This window comes from Copadichromis virginalis, linkage group LG14 (assembly GCF_057382275.1).
Source record: "Copadichromis virginalis isolate Kocher_CV1m ecotype Utaka linkage group LG14, C_Virginalis_male_GT1.1, whole genome shotgun sequence".
In the NCBI taxonomy this organism is placed as follows: domain Eukaryota; kingdom Metazoa; phylum Chordata; class Actinopteri; order Cichliformes; family Cichlidae; genus Copadichromis; species Copadichromis virginalis.
Genome location: NC_140631.1, coordinates 29,112,449 through 29,138,866, shown reverse-complemented (window position 1 = coordinate 29,138,866; position 26,418 = coordinate 29,112,449). Strand labels below are relative to the sequence as shown.

At 41.2% G+C, this 26,418-nt stretch overlaps 1 protein-coding gene and 1 long non-coding RNA gene across 5 annotated transcripts; one reads left to right on the top strand and one right to left on the bottom strand.

Annotated features, from left to right (window-relative positions):
• Window positions 1-1,633: 1,633 nt before the first annotated feature.
• Window positions 1,634-10,476, top strand: LOC146694220 (uncharacterized). Of its 2 annotated transcripts, none has more exons than XM_085430323.1 (8): window positions 1,634-1,994; window positions 3,733-3,852; window positions 3,935-4,147; window positions 6,478-6,621; window positions 6,719-7,720; window positions 8,344-8,640; window positions 9,069-9,123; window positions 10,057-10,476. In XM_085430323.1, exons 4-6 carry the CDS (start codon window positions 6,619-6,621, stop codon window positions 8,383-8,385), a joined length of 1,047 nt encoding a protein of 348 aa, XP_085286449.1. In that variant the 5' UTR covers window positions 1,634-1,994; window positions 3,733-3,852; window positions 3,935-4,147; window positions 6,478-6,618; the 3' UTR covers window positions 8,386-8,640; window positions 9,069-9,123; window positions 10,057-10,476. The 2 variants fall into 2 exon arrangements, with proteins under 2 accessions (XP_085286449.1, XP_085286448.1); XM_085430322.1 differs by having other exon boundaries at window positions 9,066-9,123.
• Window positions 10,477-12,376: 1,900 nt separating this feature from the next.
• On the bottom strand, window positions 12,377-24,889 carry LOC146694219 (uncharacterized). 3 transcript variants are annotated; one of them, XR_014914868.1, is made up of 8 exons: window positions 24,760-24,889; window positions 24,383-24,462; window positions 14,930-15,110; window positions 14,337-14,831; window positions 13,695-13,851; window positions 13,335-13,443; window positions 13,114-13,229; window positions 12,377-12,971 (listed from the first exon to the last, which is right to left on the bottom strand). It is a non-coding gene; the product is annotated as an uncharacterized LOC146694219 (long non-coding RNA). The 3 variants fall into 3 exon arrangements; XR_014914866.1 differs by having other exon boundaries at window positions 24,383-24,887; XR_014914867.1 differs by having other exon boundaries at window positions 13,695-13,846; window positions 24,383-24,887.
• Window positions 24,890-26,418: the final 1,529 nt, after the last annotated feature.

Below are 26,418 nucleotides of genomic sequence, written 5' to 3'. Positions count from 1 at the left end.
TTATATCCAGGTTCTTCCTTTTTGCTGCCATCCTCCTCTCCTCCTCGCGGCGCAGGCTTGCCGCTGCTAAAACTAAACAGAGCTCCTTGAAAGGCACAACCAGTCACATTGGCCATATTTGTCACATGAGGTAGGACTCCAATAGAGAACGTAATTTAACTCTATCTGCACCGCTGGGTGAATGAGACGTTGACAGATCGTTTTTTCTTTCTATCAGGTTTGTTTTTCTTTACTCGAAGAGATCAAATTATTGGTGGGGACAATTCAATAATCGCTGGATATTGGTGGGGACATGTCCCTTCCGTCCATGCCAAATCTATGCCCTTGCCCCTTTGCGAAATAATCTAATCAAACTATAAAAATTCACCTCTCGCTCCTGGAGGCGGAATATCCTTCAAGCTTAGGACCTCTACCGGAGGCCTAGGAGCTTGAGGGTCTTGTGCAGTATCTTAGCTGTTTCTAAAACGACGCTCTTTTACCCAGCAATCTCAGATGTTTTTCCTGGGATCTGCTGGAGCCACTCACCAAGCTTGGGAGTCACTGCACCTAGTGCTCCGATTATCACTGGGACCACTGTTACTCTGACCCTCCAAATCTTCTCGAGTTTGACACTTCTTCAGCTTCTTGTTCTTTCTTCTATGTTGCTTTCATTTTGGATCACTATGTCTGTCTTTACAGCGGTCTTCTTCTGCTTGTCTACCACTACTATGTCCAGTTGGTTAGCCACCACCATTTTGTTTTTTGTTTTTTTGGGGGGGTTTTGGTTTTTGGTTTGTTTGGGGGCTTTTTGCCTTTCCCCGTGAAGCGGGGAGCCAGTTAGCAGGAGATAGCGCTGAATGGAAGTTTCTGTATACTCTTGGGGCACTTTTTCATAGTTGACACTATATGTGTTGAGATTGATATTTGTGTAATACTGTGTTGCACTTTACACTTTGATGACAACTTTGTGGTCCTACTAAGCGTTACTTGCATTTTGTGCATATGTGTTTTAAAAAGGACAAATGTGTAATGTGTTTGACCAAAAGCTGTGTTGGTTGCCATAAAGGTAATACTTTATTACATTTATACAATAAAGCATTAAAAAAAAAAACATTGGATTTTGAATTTTTGAAAAATATTTTCAGCCAACTTAAAAATTTGATTTAAGCTTTATTAAACAAACTAAAATTTCATTTTAGAGTCACTACAAAAAGTAATTTACACTAAACCACATTAATAGGTTAGCAAAGAGCAATATTTTACTTTTGGGTTATGCAAATTATTGGGTTGGAAAAACTGAAAACTTTAAGTTGAAATGTCTTAATTTTAAGTTGGATTAATGCAAAATGTTTATTTGACAACAATTAATTTATTAAGTACATGTAACTTAAATCAGTTGTGTTAATCTAATGTATTAACTTCATTTCAAAGAACTTAATTAAATTTGGTGTTACCAATTGAAATAATTCAATTAAGTTGGTTCAACTATTTTCTTTTTTCAGTGTAGCCAGTGACACAACAAAAAGTAGTCTCGAGTTCTTGCCGTTCTGTCTGCCTGTAGTTTGGGGGTGGTAACCGGAGCTTAAACAGGCTTTGGCTCCTAAGGCAGTACAGAACATTTGCCGCAAGTGGGAGGTAAATGCACTGTAAAAAATCAAACTTGCAGTTGTTGAGCTTACAGTCATTTCTTTCACAATTCAACAATAAAAGTTCAGTTGGCCCATAAACTCAAATACATTAAGGGTTTCAACTAATCATTTAACGTTTTGGAGCAAAAGTTGGTCTCAGATGAAATTTATTGCTGGCAAAATGAATGAATTCAAGTTTTACATGAGTTGAAGCTGTTGGCGCCTTTCTGTGCCTGAGTACGCATGCGCATCTCATATTTTTGGATGCTACGGGGTCTACTTTGCGCTTTTGCAAGGACTGAAAGCCACCTGCCCGTCTGCCTTAATGAGAACGTGAGGCTTTTTATACCAGGAGCTGGATAGATCGTTCATCTCAAGTTTCTAAAGGCAAGTAATGTTTCTTTTATTATATCAGACAGTATATGTTTGAACAGTCTCAATTTGTCTTTTAGAAATATCACAACTGAAGTTCTTCGTATTTTTCCGAAACTTAGCATAGCATTACTTTCTTGGCTAAGAAGCCTTGTGGCTAATGGGTATGTGTTTACTATATCATTTAAGATTCCATGTCACAAACTACGTGCCATGTCACAAAGCAATGAAAATCCGACAAACTTCGCTACTAAAGAGGCGCGCTCATATCTGACAAGCCTCCGCGACACATGAAGTGCAGTCTGTGGCCGCCATACCACCGAACGAAACAAAATAGGCTGGCTCACTCATGACCAACGGCAGCAACCCCCCGCCGCTATTTAAATAAAATAAAATAAAGTTCGGGGGCGCCTGCTGCCATGTCATTTAATTTGTTCGAATCACATTTAGCCAATAAAATGTGTGCTTTAGTTTCTGTGTCAACGGGGTGGTGGAGTCCTCATGGCCAGCGAGCTCCACTAAATGAACTAAATGAAATATGAGATGTGACAATATCGTTTATATCGATATAGTCTATGTTACATTATAATTATACTCGTGGAGCCGCAAGTTTGCCTCTCTTTCGTCCACTTTTGTCTCTACGCTGTGTTACTCCGCCTCTCTCCTTCACTGAACACAACTCCCCCTCCCCCATCGCTTCACCTGCAGGCAACGACAAGATGGACACGGCAGCTATCAAAGAGGAGCTGGTCGGTAAAAAGAAAACATTTGAAGATTACTATTTTAGTGCTGTCAGCGTAAAGTTAATGCCATAACTGCATTAACGGGGCAAATCTCCATTAACTAGTCACCGCGGATCACCCCGTGCGTGGGGCTGGGTGGCGTTAGTGAGCTAACCGGGCTAACGCGTTGACGCACGGCCTAAAATCCTTTCATCTCAAAAATCTCAAAAGTCTGCCTTATGTATGAATTCTGGTTGTGCTTACTGACCTCGAACCAATTTTATGTGGTACACAGCTTAAAAAAATATGTCAAAAAATGTTTTGGTACGACTTTGGTAAGCTATGAAGCTGCACTGCTTGATGGATTGTTGGAGCATTACGGCTACCGAGGAGCCTCGCAGAGTGATACTACTCTGCTTCAACGTAATATTACCATATTATGTGTGTAAGGACCATAAATGGCACCTGTAAGAGACACGGTTACAAAGAGGATTTCAAACTCCAGGCTGTCAGTTGCGCAGTAGAACTTGGAAACAGAGCAGCTGCGAAATCTGTCTTTGTTATTATGCTCAGCATCTTTTATTTTACATTTTGACTGCACAATTGTGAGCTTTTTGTTATGCACAAAACAACATTGTTTTGGTTCATTTATGGAGCACCATTAATAAATGCACTGATAATTTAAACAGATGCTTCAGGAGTTTTATCCCACTCATACTCTCAATCCAATGTTTGTCATTCTAAGTTGTAAAACCAATCACACAAAATTATCCTTGGCTTACATAATACATCCCAGTATACTGTTGGTGCATTCCATGTAGAATACAATTTGTTAATAATAAATTAAACATTTGATGTAATGTATGTTTTGTAAATTATTTGTTTTACTGTGTTTCACATGGCATTTTACAAGGCAGAATCAGCTCACTTTAGTGAGCCAAAAAAATTAGGACAGGAGAAAAAAAATTCCTAAGTAATGTCAGGAAGCTGGTATTTTATTTTAAAACTAATTGCTATTTTTATTTATTTAGAGAATTAAAAGCCAACTCCAGACCACTGCTTGTCCTGATTTTATGAGGGACTGATGAGGAGTTGGTAAGGAGAGGAATCAGAACAGGAGTGCCTGCCCCCCGCCCCAAACACATTATCAGGTAATGTAACTTTGGTAATTTGAGATTAATTCAGGTTTCTTTTGAATTGTTGACACTGTCCTCTCCTCTCTTCTCATTATAGCTTTTGTATGCAGTGCCAGTTCTGCTCTTTTGTCTGTTCAAGCCAAGAAGTACTCTTAAGACATCACCAGCTACGACTCTTAAGACATCACCAGCTACGACATAGAAGAGGATTTCATTTGCCCTGTGTTTACAGTGACTGCGTCTGTTCGTTTAGGACACGAGGGGCATTGAAGTCTCACCTCAGCAGATCACACAACAGGGCTAAGAAAAGGCAGGAGATCTCAACATTTTTTTGTGATTTTTGTGAATTTAAGGAAAACTGCTCACAGCATACATTTATTTCACATATTTTAAGGCACTTAAAAAAAATCAGACTGTATCCTGTCCTTTCCAAAAATGTGACTATGCTACCAACAATTTATCAACCTTTACGTCACACACAAGCAGAAAGCACAAAATCTCAAAAGATATAAAAAACTGTATTAGACTGATTTCTCATGCAAATGCATGTCCTAGTGAAAGTAGCTCCCCTGATAAATCCTTAAATACCTCTCAGGAGCCAGAGACATTACCAAGTGGTTCAGGTGTAGCATCAAGTGATAAAGAGGACAATGAGTTTGTAGATTACCAATGTCTTGAACATAAAATAGCTAGACTTTTTCTATGCATGCAAACATTGTTACATGTTTCTAAAAGTGCTTTGCAGAGAATTATTGAGGAAATTAGTGACATTTTAAAATTTTCTCAGGTTCATTCATTTCAAAGAATCAAAGAGGTGCTTGCTGAACAGAACATTGAGGCAGATGATGATGTAATTAAAAATATAAATGATGCACTTTTCAAAACCAACCCATTAATTATCTCAACAGAACCAAAAGGTGCATTATCTACTGATTACAAGAGAAATATTTATTTCAAGAATAATTTTCATGTAATTGAGCCTACAGAGTACATCTACAAAGCGAGAACTAGAAATACATTTGTTTATGTCTCAGTAAACCAGGTCTTGGAGAACTTATTGAAAGAGAAAAGTTTCTTTGAAAAGTTAGCATTTGATAAAGAAATTAGTGAAGGTTACAGATCATTTAGAGATGGGCAGTATTTCAAAAACAACAAGCTTTTAGGATTGCAAGATACTTGCATTAGTTTAGCTTTGTATATTGACGACTTTGAAATATGCAACCCTTTAGGAACATCTCGAAAAATTCATAAAATAACTGCTGTCTATTGGGTTATACTCAACTTATCTGCAAGGTTTCGTTCTACATTACACTCAATACAGCTTGCTCTTCTTGGTAAAAGTGTAGACGTTAAACAGTTTGGGTATGATGCTTTTCTTTATCCACTCATTGAGGATTTAAAATGTCTTGAAAGCACAGGGGTGTATGTTGAATCTTTAAATAGTTTTTTAAAGGGAACTGTATTTTGTGTCTGTGCAGATAACCTTGGGGCTCACAGCCTTGCAGGCTTTTTGGAGTCCTTTAATGTCGACAAATTTTGTCGATTTTGTAGTATTGATAAACATCAGATTGCAGCTCTTGATCCTACAGAATTTCCATTAAGAACTGTGGAACAGCATAACATTTTTCTAGAAGAGCTTGAGGATGGTCAAAGACAAAGTGTGTGTGGTGTCAAAGGTTCCTGTGCCTTAAGTGCGTTGTCCTATTTTCATCCAGTCACTGGATTTCCTCCAGATATATTACATGATTTCTTTGAAGGTGTTGTCCCTGTGGAATTGTGTTTGTGTCTTCAAGATTTAATCAGAAAGGGTTTTATTACATTTGAAGGACTAAACAAACGTATAAAATCATTTCCATATAAATTCTCTGATAAGCTCAACAAGCCACAACAAATTACAAAAGCCAGTTTTGGAACAGGAAGAGTGAGTGGCAATGGACATGAAAACTGGACACTTTTGCGTTTGCTGCCTTTTATCATTGGGACCCGTATACCAGAACATGAGCCATCATGGGAAGTATTGATGGACCTTAAGGAGCTTGTTGAAATTGTTGTCTCGACAACTCTATCAGAAGAAATATTGTCATACTTGGACACCAAAATATTGGATCATCGACGATTACTGATAGAGACTTTTCCTGATTTTAATTTGAAGCCAAAACACCACTATATTGAACATTATAGTCATCTTGTGCGTTGTTTTGGTCCCTTAGTTGATTTGTGGACTATTCGATTTGAATCTAAGCACAACTTTTTCAAGAAAACTGTGCATGATGTCCAATGTTTTAAGAATATACTACTAACACTTTCTTCAAAGCATCAACAAATGATGGCATACTTCTTAGATGGTCACAGTCTTTTTAAACCAAGTCTGCATGTTGATAATATTGACACAGTTGACATCTGTTTCTTGAATGAAAATCTTCAGAAGTGCTTGAAACTGAAATATCCACAGGTAAAAGCTGTGTCATTTGCTAAATGTGTTTATCTGTATGGGACCCAGTATGTTAAAGGCATGATCATTTCATCAGGACAACTGAGTGGACTACCTGAATTCTACAAGATACTGAACATTTTGGTAGACTCTGGGAAAGTGTCATTTGTTGCTACAAAGCTCTCCTCTTGGTTTATGGAACACTACAGATCATATCGGCTTGACAGCAGCTACAAAGATCTGGAAATACTTGACCCAGAAGATTTGAATGATTACCACCCTTTAGCTGAATACTGCGTAGATGGACAACTGATGGTGACACCTGTTACGTGCCTCCTGCATTGAAAGTGATGGTATGTATTATTCATAAATAGTTTTCAGTTGATTACTTTGAATTTGTCAATTATTTAGAATTGCGCCCTTTTTTTTTTTTTTGGTTTGTCTTCACAGGCCCTGTTACTGCGAGTCCACGTCAGTCCAAAACTTATCAGAAAAATCCAACTGTCCACTGTTCCAGAATCTGTGAAGCAGCTTCAAGATGAACTACAAGCAAAGCTTGGACTTGAAGGTGACTTTGCAATACAATATGAAGACCCAGATTTTGGGAACGCACTTTGCAACCTGATGGATATTAAGGAGCTACCTGCTGGACGGGCAGTGTTGCACCTCATTTGGGAGGAAAATGCATCAGCCTCGCCACCACAGACTCCATCTGATCATAGCGCTATCTCATCTATTGATACAGCCAGTGTGAGTTCAGCATCTTCTTTCAGCCCATCCTCATCCACAAAGACCTACATGCGTAGCACTTCACAGTGGCCAAATCCATTTCCTATCCCAACCTTTTCCTATGATGTAGCGTTAAAACTTCGCAAGGGCAATGAGGTATATGAGAAAGCAGGGGCAAATTTAAGTGTAACAAGAGACATCAAGATGGAAATTCTAGACAAGCTGGCACAAGAAATGTTTGCAATCAAAGCGTACCCTGACAAGAATGAAATAACATCTGTTGCACAGGAGCTAGTTTCCAAACATCCCTGCCTCAAAGAGCCTGGCAATGGCACAGGATATGATGGTTGGGCAACAAGCATTAAGTTCAAGCTTGGCAACTACCGTTCCAAGCTAAGTCAAGCTGGATGTAGTGAAGTTGCAGTCAATCGAAAAAGAAGAGGGGAAGAAGATGACAGTGGCTCAAATAGATTTTCCTTAAAGAAACCAAAGCGAGGTGAAGTCAACTTTATCCCTGATGGCCCAGAAAACTACAATGATGAGTCTCTTGAAAATGAAAGATGCATTTTGGAAGATGAAATGAAGAAGAGGGATAAGAACATGGCACTCATCACCCAAAAGATGGACATCACATTCTCTCTCAGGAGGAAAGAAGTTGTGGAGATGCAGCCCTTGGTCAAGGAAATGCAGCTCAGATGGCCAGCTCTCTTCTTGAAAGAACAGGTAAGATAATCTCTTAAATATTTAAAGGAAAACTTCCGGGTTTTTTTCTTCTTCCCTTTTCCCCCAGTGTGGTCTTATTTCTAAAATGGAAAACGTTCATTTATTCACCCAGAAAAATTTCAAGGCATTTGGAGTTGTTAGAAAGAAATTTTAATCCCAATGTTACGAGTCAGTCGTTTTGCAAGAGAGAGCTGAGCCACGGTTATGGGGAAAGGATTCACTGAGACAACTAAGAAATGCCTGAATTAAGCCAAAAACCACTCTGGAGGGTTTTTAATCTAAGGAAATAACATTAAAATGTGTTTAAAAGCTCCAAAAAGTTGATTTTACATGATATAGGACCTTTAAAAGCATCTGTTTGTATCACTCCAATATCTTGTAGAAAAGGTTGAAGGCTCGCGATGAGCTAACAATGCTAGTGGTAAAATATAAAAAAATACTTGGCTCTAAAAATATGAAGCTAATTTTGGTATTACCAACAACTATTGAAGTGAAATCTATTTACTTGGCAACTTGCTGTGTATAATAACGGATTGCTTTTATTTCGCTCTTCTCTGGGCACCCAAAGCGCTTTACAATTCCACTACTCACTCACTCACTCTCACATTCACACATCGGTGCAGGGAAACCACAGTTGTAGCCACAGCTGCCCTGGGGTAGACTGACAGAAGTGACGCTGCCATATCGCGCCTCTGGCCAACACCAGTAAGCGGTAGGGTAAAGGGTCTTGCCCAAGGACACAACGACCAGGACAGAGAGAGCTGGGGATAGAACCAGCATCCTTCCGGTTACAGATGAGCTTCCCAACCCCCTGAACCACGGTCGCCGCAATGACTTGTCTTACCCCTGAGCCGTCATCCTGTTAAAGGAGGAACCAGTTAGAAGCTGTTTTCAAAGTAGCTGAGCAGATTTCATCTCAAGTAAGCAATTAACTGTTTGTTCATCTGTTCTGCCACTTAAAGAGCATTTAAGGACGTCGTTTGAGTGTCCAGTTGAATTAATTCTACTGGCTCTCATGGTCATTTGTTATTATAGACATATTTTTCATGTTCATCCAGCTATTTAGTAAATTCTATCTATTTAGTAATATCCGTCAGCTATAAAATGTAATATAAATATAAAAATATCTAAATATCTCCTGCCCTTTATGTTTTAATGATGTAAGTCTGTTATCGTGTTACATTAGCATTCCTCACATATCAATGAGATGCTGTACAGTACAATCCTACTGACACAGCAGAGGGATAATGACGGCTATTCAACATCGTTACACGACACATTCGAGCTGCATGACGCAGACAAAGTGACTAAATCATCTTTTTGTGGTTTATTGTCTTCAATCCAGCAGACAAAGCCGATGGCAGAAGATGTCGGAGAAGAACTTCAGGCCGTGTACTGAAAAGGTATTTTTGTCTTGTTATCAAAAGACATTTGGAGTGACGGCTTCTACAACTGGTTGTGCTAAAGTAAAGCTTACAGTCTAAGAAATCACAGTGTTGATATTCAGCACAAAGAGAAAAGCTCACTTGTTTGAATTTATTTACAATCATAGTTTTATAAATTCTGACTGTAAACAGCGTTTACAGCTCTGATATTGTTTGACACTCGATATCAGGTGATAGTGTTTAATTTAAAGGTTTCTGTGTACCAATGAGCCATTTACACTGATCAGTATCACTTTAACTGTAACACATTCATTATTTAGATTCAACAAAGAAATAACTGAATGTAAAAATGGCAGCCCACAGGCAGGTTTATAGAGATACATGCATGCACTATGAAATTTATGTATCCCAGATAATTGTTATTCATCTAGTCATGGCAGACCTACCTCTTCCTCCCAAGTTAACTGCAACCCAAAAGAACTAGTGGGGCTATTTACACACTCACAACCAGTGTGGGGTAAAAAGAGCCACCAAAAAGCTGTCAGCCACAGATGTGCTAGAAGAGTTAGAAACTCTACTTATGGAGAAACTTTATAAGTCTAACAGAGGACAGGAACTCCTGCCCAAATAACATGATATAACCCCACATACAGCCCAGCCATAAAGTGAACCAAGTCATTTAGTTAAAGACAGCATGGGACCAAATGCATGTAATAAGCCTGCATCAACCTGACATTTCTTCCTCGTGAATTAAATGAATGAATGGATGAAAGTTAAATGACTACAAACGTAAAGCCACTAGTTCCCACACTGGAGCTCCCTGACACTGTGTGTTAACCGTATTTAGCTTGTATCAACAGTTGTAACAGGCTAAGATACGTGAGACACTGCATTGAATGATTGTTCCTGTCTTAATGATTTCAGCTCAGATGTTCTGCTTTTTCCTTTCAGTAGATCAAAGCAGCTCGTGCTCCTTCTGCTTCCAATTTAGAAGAAGAAGAAGAAGGCGAAGGCTTCAGCGAAGTGGCGTTCATGGTCTCAGTGAACAGTCACGGTCACACACTGCATGTGGTTTTAAAAGCAACAATGGAGATGTGTAATATTAGTGCAGCTACGGTTTGTTCTTGAACATCAGTTCTGTTTTCTACTTTGATCACTTAGACCAAAAAAGTGTTGTTTTCAGATTCTTTCTTTTACATCTATAAACCACCTGTTCATTTTTTATTACAATTAGTTTCACATAAATGTTAGTGTTTCCTTTATGATCTTTTAATGCTTACACTACACTGTACACGTCTACATTAGAGAAATTTCTGTTGACTCAGAGTTGTGAAATGTTCTTTTATTTGATACACAATATGAAGTTCATAATTTTCTTACAAATAAAACTCTAATGACAAACATGAACAGCTGTGCTTATTTCTGAGACATGAGTTTTTGAATGTGTTGATATTTAGACAGTGTGCATCTGTATGCTGAAACTGTAATGGTGAACCTGAGGTGATGGTCAACAGAAGGCAAATATAAAACAATATTGAAGTAATGTCTTTACCCTCTGCAGCGTGTGGACGCTGTGCACGCAATCACCTTATTCACTGTAGTAAACGTGCACCGCTAGCTCACGTGACTGACTGTCTCCATGGTTACATCGTATATTATTAGCTATGCAAACAGCTTCCAAAGATGCCGCCATAGCTCTCTGCAGCTGTAACACTTTCACACTTTGCAAATCGTTTCATGTTTTTGATAGTTATGAAGACAGAAAATGTTTTTAAGGTCATGCTAGGCGGTTGCTATGGTGGTTGCTGTGGACTTGGCTGGACCGCGTCCGATTCCTGTTATTAGCTGTCCGCCGTAGGAAGGCTGCGTTCCATTTACAAGTAGTGACAGTCTGCCGCAACTCGGACTCAAACCCCGCTTTGTTCTTTAATTATAGGCCTTTTATAGCCGTTCATGACACGCGCACACACACACACACACATAAAGCATTTTGCCTCACCATGAGAATGCAAGTTTACCTAACCTAACCTTAAAGTGTCTGATATAGGATAGAAAAATGAAGCAACCGGAGATTTAATGATGAAGACTCTGGGTTCTGTAGTTCACGTTTTACAGTCCTGAATGACTCTTTGCATATGATTTATTGAAGAGGACTTTAGAATGCACTTTACATTTAGACTGTTGCTTACAGTTAGACTGTCAGGGTGTACATTACCTTGTACTCAAGCATCCCAGGACAGAGCCCTGCCCTGCCCCACCATGAGCCTGGGTGGATACGTGGTTATAATATAAAAGGACCGATACTGAATATGAATATTTCATGAAAATTGAATTATAATACAAATTAGTAATAAGGGTTTCTCTGCGCCCTTATCTACCCCAAATTCAAAGAGCTGCGGGCAGAGAGGGTGACAGGAGAGGATGGCACTGAAGAGAAGATGTTCGGTTTCTGGAGTCTCCTGGTCCTGTCAGTAGGATGCATCTGCTGTGTCTTCTCATGGATGCTCACCTACCTTGACTCGTTCCAGCCTGGTATGCATTTCCCAACACTGCGGACAGTGGCCCACGTCAGAGACGTTTAATATTTATTACATATGTCTGAATTGCTAACCCTAACCCTAACCCTAGCTCAACAGACCACAATGCCCTGGACTGTCAGTATTATTACATGCTGTGAACATAAGTAGCTTTGATCACAGTTTATGTCGTAAAAGAGAAGGAATATTGAAAAAAAGATCAACATTGTGATATTATTTGTTCCAAACTGACTAGAAACATGCTTGTCAGACTCTCACAGCAAATGATCAGACTCACTGTGCATGACTGCTCAGGCCCAATGATGTCTGTTAGATTGTCAGTTGTTTAGTGCTTCTGTACAGTTAGAGTCACCGTCTCTATTTCAGAATAATTAATATGCGGAAAACACTAAAAGTTGATTGTCTTCCAATATTCTAGCATAATTAAAAAACTTTGACTTTGTAAGTACATAATATTAGTCCTAATGCCAGCATGATTCTTCATAACTCCTGCCCCTGAACTTTAAAATTTACCTGATGAAAGATCATTTACAGTGGCACTCTGTCAGGATGATTCTGACCATAAGATCACTGTATTAATCTGAATCCTTCTGCAATGTGCTGTGAATGAATGCTGATGCAATTCACTGTGGGAAAGCTGTTAATAAAATGAATCTGTGACACATGCAACACATTCACAGAGGAAGAGGACACAAAGGAGGAAGAGGACACAAAGGGAGGACACGCAGAGGCTGTGTTGAAGTCAGAAATCCAAATCTTTATTAAAAAACAGGCGGCGGTAACAAACAGGAAGACAAGCAGTCCATCAAACAGTCTACAGGGTCAAACATACAGAGAATTCAAACAGCAGTAAAAAATAACTGGACAGTGAAAAACTTAAAGCAATGTGTGACGCAATAAAAGGAAGCAGCGCAGTATATTCACTGAATTATAATCAATTACAAAAGAGAAAAACAACGATTTCTAAGGATTATTTTCTTAAATGCAGTTAAGCGTGTGGCAGGTAAAGATGGAAACATACAGAATGTAAACTGTGTGAGTTTGTGAACTTTGTTAGAAACAAATGAGGTAAAAAACAAAACAGACAAAACACAGAACGAGGCTCTCAGTATTCATTAATAATTAGAAAGAAAAATTCTGGTCGTGGATTTTTACAGTCTTAGTTCCGCTCGCTGTCATCATTATAATCTTCATGATCAATGGTGAGGTCCTGAGGTGGGCGGGGCTGTCTCTGGTGATGTCACCATGAAGGAACAGCATCTGGCACGTGTTGCTGAAACATCCCAGTACACTGGTGTAGTTTCCTCTCCAGCTGTTTGACATGTGACACTTGAACATTAAGGGGAAGAAGAAGAAACAGTGTTAGGTCAGGTGACCACATGGTTTCTAAAGTAACTGACAGGAAGTAACCAGGCCATTAGAAATGTATGGCATGTGTTTAGAGTTACTGGAGTTGGGTAACTCTACTTACCAAAAGCAGAAGCACACAGATGAAGGATCAGATGCTGAATGTTGCAGGAACATGCTCATGTGCGGTGGTCATTCAGTGCTGCAGGTTAGACAGTCCAAGACTGATATGCTGCCCATCTGAGAGTTTGAAAACACACATGCAAAGATTTATTTTGTATTACAGTCAAAGTTGGATGTTCATTTTTGTCCTTTAAAAATGTTTGTGTATTTGAAAGCACTAACATTTAAGGATGACTTGGATCGTCTCCTTTAAAGGGGAGACAAGTGTATCCACTGATCCACGTCACTTTACCTGGATGATGACTCCTCTCCCCCTCACTCAGAAACACTCCTAATATAACCAAGCAAATAAATAATATTGAAGATTTACTTACATCATTACAAAAACATCAAAAACATCTCCCTTTGATTCTATTTCTCCATTCCTGCTGAACATCAGGCAACAAATATCTCAATAAATCACAGTAAAATGTAAAGCACATTTTTTCTCTGCTTTGTCTAACCTCTGCAGAGCCTCTGTCAAGAAAAACATAACTGTAAGCATAAAACAAATATACATTCATAACACGTCACTGGACAAACCTCGGTCAGTTGATTTCCTCTGTGCAGTGCAGACGAACATCAGTCAGCAAGTCAAGGTGGTGAGATGGACTGGTGTCCTTTGTGACTCTGCTGGTTCTTCTGAGGAAACACCACCGTCTCTCCACACCGTCACCATCTGTGAGCACAAACTGCTGCTCTGCCAGCATGTAGGAATCACATATCACACACAGGGGTGAAGAAACATCAGAGCTCAACTTTGGATGCTTTAGATCTAAACAGATCAAAGTAGCTCTTAGTTTCAGCAATCAGTGAGCAGACAAACAATGATACCAAACTGATTCTGTATGAATACAATATGGTATTTTCAATACAGGTGTCAAATTAATTTATTAAAACTAATACAGATATATGTATATTTTTTTTGATAAATTAGTTTGCTAAATTATAAGAATATATTTTTATTTTTTTTTCATTTAACAATTGCAACTGAAAGAAATTAAATATTGAACAAAAATATATTGTCACATTCTGAGCATGCTCAGCACGCTGACAGACTTGAAGTTGCTACAGATTTTAAGAAGTGATAATTATAGGGAAGAAACTTCTCTTTTTCATCCGTTTAATCAAACATTAGATGCCTCAGCTGTCTCAGTCCTGTAGCGTTCTGCAACTACAACTAACCTGAGGCTTGGATTTGGCTGCAGGTGCCCCTGTACATCCTTCTCAGTGCTTCACACATGTGGGTACCATTTAATCCCACTTCTTCCTGAGCTTTGCTTCATCACAAGACCAAAGGTGGCATCCCGTGTCACAGTCTTATCATCATCCAGAAGAAACATTTGAAGAAACATCATGGAGAAGAAACATTTACGCGCCTCCTGGTTTTGTTTTCTGATCCTGCGAAAAGACTGAGGACAACAAAGCCCAGAGAACACGAGATAAACAACATCCAACATTCAGACTCAACAGCCTCCATAAATGAAGAGCACCAGGTTGGTTCAGTTATAGTAGATATAAGCATACTTCACATTACTGGGTATGAATAATAATGAGGAGGCAAACTTTGAAGATGCAGAGCATGATGTCCCATCATCAGACTGTAAACAAACATCCACCAGGCTTCTTTGTTGCCAAAATTGATGATTCTCCCATCAGGGATCAGTAGAGTGTATTAACCTGTGGTATAAGCAGCAGTCACTGAAATATTACTGTTTCAGATAAGAAATCTAGCACATAAAAGCCAGGGTGGGAGGGATCTCTGCAAAACGACTTACCTCTGCAAGTGTGAAGCTCAACAAAAATCTGACTCTCAAGTCACTGACAAACAAAACCTCCAGCTGGGAGATAGAAAACGCTGTCTGGGTCTTGCTGGATGTTGCTGGTCAGAGTCCACACATTAGCAGAGTGCTTCTTGGTCCCACTGACCCATGTGAACAGTGACTGTGGAGAACTGTTCTGGAAAATAGAGAAGAGAATTAAAATAACAAAAAGCCAAACAGGATTTCCACAAAGACTGTCTTGGAATCAGCAATCAAAAAAATCACTGGTTCATATTAAATATGAACAGGTTCCTTAAATGTACGCAGTTCAGATCTGATTTAATTTAATTTCCTTCACACAGCACATTCGTCCAGGCTGACAGGTAAACATAGAATTAATCTCAGGTAACATGACTCATAGTAGAGTTTCAGTAAGAAATATTGCAGGCTCTAATATTATTACCACACAATCCAAGGACACACCAACAGCTCAGATTTGTAGAACTATTTAAACAAATGTCTTCTGAATATTCAATTCATGTTCACAGTGGGGGGGGGGGGGGTGTCGTGGAATTTTTAAAATAAAGTCTGCAACACAGAAAGAGCTGTGATCAAGCTATTTATTACTGCGCCAACACACATCAAACATCACAGTTCAGTCATGTCAGCGCTGCCACAGAGGTCGTGCTCCTCCTCCTTTATGCATTCCAAGGAAGAGGGAGGAAGTTAAACTGATCCTACCACACTTCACATGTCTCGCTATGAAACCTAACGCATCAATGGTTGTGCTGTTTTGTGCCCTTGGCCTTATCAGCACCTGTAAAGGGAGTTGTTTTCTCAAAATGCTGACGCTGAAGTAAGTTCAACTAGTTTTAGAAACTTTCACTGAACAGTAACAGTGTCACAACTAAGCACATGCATAAGCACTTAAATACTTTAAATGATAATAACAGAAAATTTCTTTTACAGGAGCTAGAGCCTGTCCCAGTAGTCATAGGTAGAGCACACCTGGACAGGTCACCAGTCTGTCAGAGGACTAACACAGAGACAGACATCAGAGTAACAAATCTATTTAAAATTAATGTAAGTTTGCTGCAGCTGTATGTATGAACATGTGTTTCTGTGTTCACAGTCCACCTCTCAGGAACCTGCAGTTGACTTTTAGTCAACTTTAAACAGACCTCACAAAAGGCTGATGTGGCTGGATCAGTAGTCTGATTTAAGTACGATACCTTTGGCCAGGGATTACTCTGGTGCATCGCTTCACTGCAGTCTTACGTATTTTCCCCACACCTGAATAAAAAATACTGATATATACAAATAACAGCTTCAGCTGATGCAACCTGACTCAATCCTAAATGTTCAGCACACAGAGACACAGAGGTGCCATTTAAAGTTTAGTGATAGCCTGAGTCACTGATCATTTGCAGTATTACAGAGTCTGGCAGTCTTTGCATGATGTCCACGTCACTGTAAGTTTCTAGCTGACTCTCAGGTGTGACAGGTGTGCCAGCAGGAAAGAATAATAATAACCTGCATCCTGAGGTTTGTCATGCAGGATTAAAGGAGCCAGGCTTTGTTCACACAGCTAGGATTGTATTTTACACTGACCCTGGGTCACTATAAGTATCATACAGTTTAAACGAAGCACTGAAACTTGCACATATTTATTACAGATGCACTGAAGCTAATCGAGATTTTTGCTGTCAGTCTGTGGCTGCGATTAAACACTTTACTGGAAACTTTATTAACTAGTAACTTCATCAGTCATGACAGAAGCTAATATTTCTGTGCTAACATCGTTTAACCAGTGTTAAGGTTCGGTCGAGTTAGGGAAGAGAAGAAAGCAAGCCCAAGTCGAAGTAGGTGTCAAAAATAGTGATCTTTATTACACTCTGTGCACAAGAGTGGGAAAAGACAATTTGCAATCGAATCCTCTCGTCAACTGAAGCATCAGTCTCCTTATATTGCCTTTATGACATCACAGTTGGATCTTTACTGGAAATGATCTCAAATGATAACAATTCCCCGCCTATCCCAAAGTTTTCCCTTATATAGACATCAACTGCTACTCTTAAGAGAAAAACAAGTGTGTATTACATTGTGCATTTTGTGAAAGTGTATTTATCAGAAAAACTGTCCTCAGATGACCCTCCTATTATTACTAAGTGTGTAGGTGACCGTGCGTGTGTTACATAAGTGCGTGCATGTAAGCAGAGACCGGCGTACGTGCAAAATTACACGCAGGCCTGCCAGGGCCCAACAGGACTCGTGGGTCTGTATGGTGTGACTGCTCTGCTCTAACGTGCAACAACTTTATATAAACAGTCAGTGTGGATTAATATAAACAGTCAGTGTACATTAATATTTGCTCAAAGTAACACAGATGTAATTAAAAGATTATACTGTCATCAGATTCAACAATGGCAAATGAATAATCAATGATAACTGATTGTGAGAATACAAAATAAAATATCTCCTGATCACACTCCTCCTCTTTGGCCTTTTGAAAAAAGGCCAACATTTAAAGATATTGTGTCACTCCTCCGTCCAGGCGGCTTCTCGCAACGGCATCATATGTTCCGGACCAGCTGACCCAGCTGAACCAGAAGCTATGGCCCTGCTCACCAGATTACCCAACACCTGCCTCACCAGAGGAATGAGACAACACCCAATCAGCAACAAACCTAGAAAAACTAGAAGAGAAAACATGGCAGACATAAACAATCCCTTATATTGCCCAAAAACAGATGTGAACCAATCTCCCAGCCTTGAGTTCACGCCTGATTGCTCATGCATGGTTCTAGATAACGTTTTCAAATTTTCCAGCGCCCGCGTGACTGTTCCGTCCGGAGCTGTATTGTTGGGAATAAAGGTGCAACATAAATCTCCGAACATCGCGCACACGCCTCCCTTCTCGGCCAATAACATGTCCAGCGCCATGCGATTTTGGATTCCCATTAACGACGTCGGACCTAATTGTTCTGCAAGACCTTCCACCGCGTCCCTAGTGAGATTAGAGAGTCTCAACACATTATAATGAACATAATTAATGCGATCAACATTTTTATTTGGAGTCACCCACAGAAACACACTTTCAAACCCGGCCGCTATCTGATCAACTAACTTATACTCATCTGGAACTCCTCGGGGAACTCCTATTGAGTCTATCCAGGTTGGCGAGTCCCGTCTTGGATCATACTTGTGGATAGCTCCTGTGGCTCTCCTCCGTCTGGCTGTAGACACATTCGCACCTTGCTGTGGAATTGTCTCTAGCCTACTGCCCATGAGCATCAAAGGTGCAGCTAAGCGCACCAAAGCACACGTTCCCACACTCCCCAAGGGAACCTGCACCAAAAGGGTGTACTCCCCACAATAATAATATAGCCCACCTCTCGCCCAGGTGCCTATAATTGTGCTTGGGTCACTTACATCATTGGTAGTCCTACCTGTAATTGTCCTCTGGCACCAGCTTGGATTAATCCTTCCTAGCCTAAATCTCACTCTGTCTGTAGAAAACTCAAAACATGTATAATTATCTCGTTTTGGTGTGAATGAACCTGGTTGTGTACGTTTATCAATTGGCGGATATAAACCTGACAAAGTGGTGCAGTTACCTGTGTCCACCGCCTCTCTAGTTAATCTCAACATGCAATTATATCCCCACTCATCCTCTGGATACAGAGGAGCGGGTTCAGTAAACAAATGTGGTCGAGCGGTAGCACAAGCAACACAATCAACCACTTTCTGCTCCTTAGCATTTTGAGCCACCCAATCTAACCAAAGATTCCTATCTCCAAAACCTGTGGCACGCTCTATCAACTCCTGAGGTTTTAACCTAGTATAATCAGTGGCAACAAACCATTTTTCTTCTGGATCTTTGTAAGTTACTGTCTCTACGGGATCTGTTTGCACCGTGAGATTCAGTGCTGAGTCATTTCCCAGCGGTTTAGACCTGGGATTAAATAAATTCACCCGAATTAACCCGAATGGATCTGTCCCTACTTTATCTACCCCTACTACTAAATAAAACGCACCTCCATCAAACCCAGGTTCAGGGAGTTCACTCCATGGTCCTAGGGAAAGAGTAATAGGGTTATTTGTAACAGAATAATCTCTCTGAATAGCTATTCCTTCAAGGGCCGGTGGCACCGTTGGCTGCCATCCTACTCCTGTCCACGCGACCACATCCTGCCAAGAACACCACTGATCCGTTACATAGGTGTAGATGTCACTATCCCATGATGGGCCCCACACCGACTTAGGGTAACACATCATTGGATGATAACAAACCCACACATTATATGTTCTCCAGCTATTCCCGTCACCCGAGCATTTAATTACCTCACACAAATCGAATGTGAACGCTGTTGTAGATCCATTAACATACCCAAACTCGACTCCGCCACTGGCTTTGAGACACCCATCATCCCCACCTGAACCAACCGCACGCTTGACTTTTTTCGACGATTTGATCGGTTCGGGCTCAGGAGCGGATAGACCTCTGTGTCTGGGCAATTCACCTGTCTGCCAAAAAACAAAGAAACACGTTATAACACTTATTAACCCCAACAACCCCGTTATTTTCCAATTTTCCCACAATTTCATGATGACTGTTCCCAGGCTCGTTTACTTTTACTCTATACTAAAAAGATAAGGTTACAAAAAGAATATAAGGTTATGAGTATAAAAATATGCGAGTAACATACAAAACTATTACGATTCCTTCAAACTATCAAATACTTTAGACTAGAGCCCTAGCCTATTTAAGAGCCTGTACTGGATTCCTCCTTGGCGCGTGACGCTCCTCTCCTTTCTCCGCCTCACTCAGGTAGACTACTGAGGAGGACCGTAGCACAGGGGGAACGAGTATTATTCTGGCTCTATGTTCCCTCCTGCGTCGATTGGGTGGAAGCTAGCTCCAACAAACTCTCGTCCGCGACTGCACACTGAGACCAATGGAACCAGGTCTCCCCTTTCCCCTTTAGACGGACAGCACTGGTGGTTCGGGCAATTACTTCGAAAGGTCCGGTCCACCTTGGGTCTCTCCACTTTCGCTTAATGACCTTCAGCCACACCGCCTTGGCATCGGGGATGGACCTGTCCTCCGCTTTCACCCCCTCTCCAACCTGTTGTGTGAAACTAGACACAAGAGCTTTTAATTCTTTCCAACATTCAATATGTTTTCTATTACTTTTTACACTTTCTTCCGCCGGAACTGTTGTCCATGGACCTGGAAACTGTCGTCCTGTCAACAGCTCATATGGTGTGAAACCTGTGGATTGATTAACACAACATCTTATTATCATCAATGCAACTGGCAGGGCTGCTACCCAATTTAGCCCCGTGTGAGCTGAAATCTTAGCAATTTTATTCTTCAGATTTAGATTCATTCTTTCTACCTTTCCCTGCGACTGGGGGTGATATACTGTGCCAAATCTATGTTGTAACCCCAGCTTCTGTTCTACCTCTGCCAAATCTTTGTTTTTGAAATGAGTCCCATTGTCGGACCTAATCCGCTTAGGGAAACCATGCCGGGGGATATAATGATTGATTAAACACTTAATCACACTTTTTGCATCCTCCCTCTTGGTAGGCCATGCCTCAGGCCAACCCGTCAAAGCATCTACACTTACCAGTAGATATCGAACTCCTCCTGGACCTGGATCAATCATGTCAGTGAAATCAATGACAATCTCTTCACCTGGTCTCTCTGGAATGGGGAACTTACCTGCCTCTGGTTTAATCACTGGCTTCGGATTGTGCTTCCCACAGATCAGACACGTCCTAGCCTTTTCCTTGATCATATCCTTCAAAAAGGGATGCCACCAATGGCACAGATGTCTCCCCATCTGGGCGACACCTACATGTCCAAGGCCGTGCGCTTCAGCAATCTTCTGTTTTGCCAAGTTGGCTGTCAACACTGGTCGACCGTCAGGTCCTCGCCAGAGACCTCCTTCTTCCCAGGCTCCTCGACTCTTCCAGATCCCCTTCTCTTCTGGGGCAGCCTCCCCTTGGGCCTTCCTGGCCTCCTCTAGCATGTTAACTCCTGATTCTTCTTCCACCGTTATTTGTACCATCTGTCGTGATGCTTTATAACCCGCTGCCTCTTTTGCAGCTCGATCGGCTTCCTGATTTCCTCTGGCCATCAGGCTGGTCCCTGAGGAGTGGCCTTTGCATTTTATGATGCTCACCTCCTCTGGATCTCCCAAGGCCTGCTCAAGTTCCTCCATTTCCTTTTTGTGGCAGATTGGTGCGTTATCTGCTGTCCTGAATCCTGCTCTTCTCCATTGGGCTAGCTCCACATGAGCTGCTCCAAAAGCATAAGCTGAGTCCGTGTAAATGTTGACTCTTTTTCCTTTTGCAAGTCTCAAAGCTCGACTTAGAGCAATTACTTCTGCTCTTTGGGCTGACTGCTGCCCTTCAAGTCTTCCAGCCTCCTTCACTTCAAATGCAGCCCCTTTTCTGCAAACTACCGCGTAGCCTGCTTTTAATCCTTCATCATCCCTGTAGCAGCATCCATCAGTGAACCAATCTTCAGCTCCTGTCAGAGGTTCTGCTTTCAAGTCTTCTCTTATCTTCTCGTCCACTTCAGCTCTCTTTGCGCAGTCATGAGGTTCTCCTCCTGACTCCATTAAATCTGCCATGTTAATTCCTTCATGTGTGAAGGTCAAGTTAGGAGCGTCTAAAACTCTACACACTCTCTGTTGTGTAAGAGGTGTCATGGTGAAGGCTTGTGAGTTAACATATGCCACCACACTGTGGGTGGTCAGCACCTTCAACGGATGGTCCCTCACTATATGTGCTGTCTTTTGTATAATTTTTGACACCCCAATGGCATGCTGAGTGCATCTCGGGTGCCTTGTCTCTAATGAATTCAGCCTGATGCTGACGTACATAAGTACATCGGTCATCGGTCATCAGGGTACAGAACCGGATTCAAATCTGGCCAATCAGGCCCCGGATCGCCCCGTGGCTGCGCCACCAGCATCTTCTTAGGTCCATCTTTGGTTTCCTTTTTCTTTTCGTTTAGTTTTTCTCTCGCCTCTGCCAATTTCAATTTTACTAACTGCCCTTGCGCCTCCTCCAGCTCCTGTTTTTTCTTGTTCACCTCGTCTTTCTCCAGCTCAAGTCGATGTATAATGTGCCTCTCCCATTTTGCTGAATCCGCCACCGCAAAATCAGGATTCTTTTGTAAATCTGTTCTTACTCGTTCTGGGAGACCTGCTAATACTGCAGATCGGAACCACGCCCTTGGTTCACCATTCTGCCCAGGATGTTCACCAGTTTGAAGAATCCACTGTTCTTTTGCATGCTCCATATACTCTCTAGGGGAATGTTCTGGGGTCCAAACAATCCTAGGTGTAGTGCCCATGTTATGAGTCGGATACTTCTCACGCACTGCGTCAGAGAGAGCATTTCGCACCCTTGCATAGGGGACGTCGTTTGGTTGGCATACAGTTCTTGCTATCTCTTCTACATCTGCGAGGCCTCCTCCTCTGAAGGTCCTCCCACCGATAGCTCGGAAATCTCCCAGAGCCAATTCCTCTCCTTCTGTAAGACTTCCTAGTCTCCTCAACCAAGCGGCTCCTCCCTCCGTGATTGGGGGCAGCTGCTTCACCAGAGCCTCAAGATCTCTGATATTGTAGGGGTGGTAGACTGGTTCACCCCTTCCTCCCTTCAATAAAGGCATTGTGAGGGATAATTCCTCCTCTGTGTCACCCTGCCCTTCTCCAGTTGGCAATGCAACAGTCTTCCTCTGGTTCTTCTCAAAGATGGACGGTCTTTTATCTCTTGGTTCCTCCAGAACCCTCCCAGAGCGAAGGGTCGTTCCTCCTGTGGGAGTCTGAAACTTTGGGGCAAATCCTCCCCTTTGCAGGTTTGACACTTCTCTGGATTTTCGTGTGTTGCTCTCTACTGAGCCCGCCAAGTCCTTTTCCAAGGCATAAAGTGTTTGTGCTACGCTACGTGGTGTTGCTACGCCTTCCTCCTCCAATTTTCTCAGGAGGCGTTCCAGTTGTATCACAGCCTCCCGATTGTCAGATTCTTTTCCAAAAACGTGGCCTTGCCACTGTTCTTTCTCAGAATCATCAACCGTTGACCTCTGATTAGTTTTTCGGGTCGCCTTTGATGGCGCCTTCTGATACTGCATTGAAGGTGAGTCTTCCTCTGAAGTCCAGACCTCCTGGGATGGATTTTCCTGGCTGGGCTGTTGCATTGTCACCTGTCCGGTACTTGTAGACGCCACAGGTTGAGCTTCTTCTGTAGCTCTATCTGGGCTAAAAAGAGAGGGAGGAATCAAGATCAACCCCCGTGTAGTAATTCCTTGTGATGTCCCAGCAACTGGGTGCGGCTGACTTACCTCTGATGCAGCTGCCGCTGATTGAGACTGCATCGCTTTCTGTGCAGGTGCCCCTGATTGTGGCTGCACTACTCCTGTGTCTGCCTCCACTGTGGCTGGAGCAGATGTCGATGATGGAGGATTCTCCTGTAAGTTAACAATTCCACCTGTCACTTTTCCTGTTTTTCCTTCCGGCCCCCACATAGTACCACCCTCCAGGGCCACCACTGGACAAATATAAGGTGGGGGTGGGCCACTCAGGAAGTCCTTCAGGCTGGGATATAGCTTTCCCTCAGCCTCAGCTTCCTTCTTTAAGGCTGGCTGGATGTCGTTCACTTCCTCTTGCATCCAGTGGGAAACACCTTGGGAGATAATCATAAGCTTACAATACTTACTTTGTTTTTCCATCATAAATTTCTTTTCAGCCTTTATTTTTCTCCCCTGGAAACGTCCTAAAGATTCCTCTTCAAGCTCCTTGATTCTCTCTTCACATTTCTCCCCTTGTCGTTGAAAGAGGGAGTGGAGAGGGATTCTGTCCTCCAATGTCTTCTGTTGATTTTCACATAATTCCTTCACTTCTTTTTCTAAATCCTGACACTGACGAGCAATCTCTTTTGAAGACGTCCCTTCAGTCATTTTAATGGCTTTCTTCAATTCCTGTATTTGCTCCTTCAGTGGCTTGTATCTCTTTCCCCCTCCAGGGGTCGCCTTTTCCTCTTCAGCCATTTTGCTTTTTGACCTCACTTACCTCACTGAAACTTGCACATATTTATTACAGATGCACTGAAGCTAATCGAGATTTTTGCTGTCAGTCTGTGGCTGCGATTAAACACTTTACTGGAAACTTTATTAACTAGTAACTTCATCAGTCATGACAGAAGCTAATATTTCTGTGCTAACATCGTTTAACCAGTAACAGCTTTACTCCAATATAAGCTAACGTTTACACCGCGTAAATTTAAGCTAGCACCATAAAGACGGTAAAACACGTAATAATATCTACAAATGCATCTTAAAGCTGTTATATTAGCACTCTGTGTATTACTAACATAACCACATTAACATTACTGACACTCGCTGACGTTTAATGGTCATTCTATAAATGCTGTCCGTTTAAATGGTCTTACCTGTAAACACTGCTGTATCCACCGGATTCCAGCCAGAGTGGATTCTGGAGTCTTCCAAGCTCCTGTTAGTGATCCTCCATCTGGATGGATGAGAACAACCTTCTGAACAATCTAGCAGGAGATGGCCCATATCTATGGGACTGATTTGTGCTAATAACGCCCATTGTATGGACTGATAACAGCCGAAGCGGGTGAATAAAGTCACCCAGTAGCTAGCTGTGCCATTACCCAGCATACATCACTCCCTCCATAAATGCAATAAACCATACAAAAGTATCGTTCTACCTGTTTTTCAGGTAGTTGTTTACATTATATAATTTATTGTGTTCAGTATACGTCACTACAAAGTGATTTCGGAAATATATAAATATACGGACAACAGGCTCTTCCGCGGCAATCTCTTCAATCGGAGGACCCTTCACGTCAATTCCCGACGCGAGGGGGGTACCCTGCGCGTCCATAAGTGCAGCAGAGGGAGCCTGACCATGCGTCACACGTTTGACGAGTTGGGAGTGAGAACGTGTTGGTATAGTGCACTCTATGTAGTATTTTGTATTGTATTAATTGCAGACTGGGATTTTTAATCAATTTAAAGGTTTTTAAGCATACCTGAAGTTTTGGTCTAAGCTGACTGATAAATCCGCTTCCCACTTTGCAATAGGAAGGGATATTGATTCATCTATTTTAGAAAGTGTTCTGTATATTTTAGATAATAATTTGGGGGATTTAAGAGTAAGAAAATGTACCGCACTTGGTGGTGTTTGTAATTCAACTTGACTGAGGTTAAATTTCTTTTTTACTATGGATTTAATTTGTTGATATTCTAAAAATCTTTTCTTGTTGATCCCATATTGTGTAACTAGTCTATCAAATGGAATAAATTCTGTTCCCTCTAATATATGTTCTAAGTATTTAATTCCTTTACAACTCCAATCTGGAAAATTAATCATATTATTGTTTTGTAATATGTCAGGGTTATTCCAGATAGGTGTACGTTTGCATGGGATTAATGAAGACTCCGTTATTTTTAGAAACTCCCGCCATGCTGTCAGAAAAAAGCTGATGTTGATGCTTTTAAAACATTCATGTCTTTTGATGTTTGAGCTGATAAATGGTAGGTCTGAAATCTTTGCATAGTGCCTGTTCAACATCTAGCCAGGGCTCATCTAAGAAGGTATGTTTTAGCCATTCTGAGATGAACTGAAGCCTGTTGGCTAAGAAGAATTGGTGAAAATTAGGCAGATCTAATCCTCCTCTATCCTTGGTTCTTTGTAGCATTTTTAAACTGATACGCGGGGGTTTATCTTTCCAAAGGAATTTAGAAATATATGAATCCAGAGATCTGAACCAATCTTGTGATGGTTTGTTAGGGATCATTAAAAATAAGTAATTTATTTTTGGCAAGATCATGTTACGGATTCAAATATTGGGGATGGACACAAGAGGAAAAACCAAAATAACAACACTGGTCCGGCCAGGTTGAGTCAAACGATGATTTTAATGATCACACGCGTGGGAGATGGACACCGTACGCAGACAGCATCAGATCTCAAAATGGTGGAGCATTGATCAAACTCTTATAAGCCTCTAGTGGCCCCCACCTAATCATAAAAGCCTAAACATTCACATTCTTTCTCTCACACAGCGCCTAAGCTACGACCTTGGCTCCCTGTTTATCTGCTCCTGCTGAGATGGGGCAGAAAACCTCTCCAGTATGTTCTGTATGACTTTCTGCGAACAGTATTTCTTATAACTCAGCAGTATAATGCATCATAAAACAATATCATTCATTCACAATAAATCAGCAGTCTAATGTAATGCAAATCAGTCTAACAAATGTAATAGTTATCACCTTCTTCTAATTCAGGAGAATAATGCAAACTAAAACTACATAATAATTCACAATCATTAATTAGGGGTCTAACATGGCATAAAAAAATATTGTAATCCTACAATCATCATTTTTATAGTGGCGACCCTTCGCATGAGTGATATGGGTAGAGATTTCCATCTAGTCAGATCGCCTTCTACTTTCT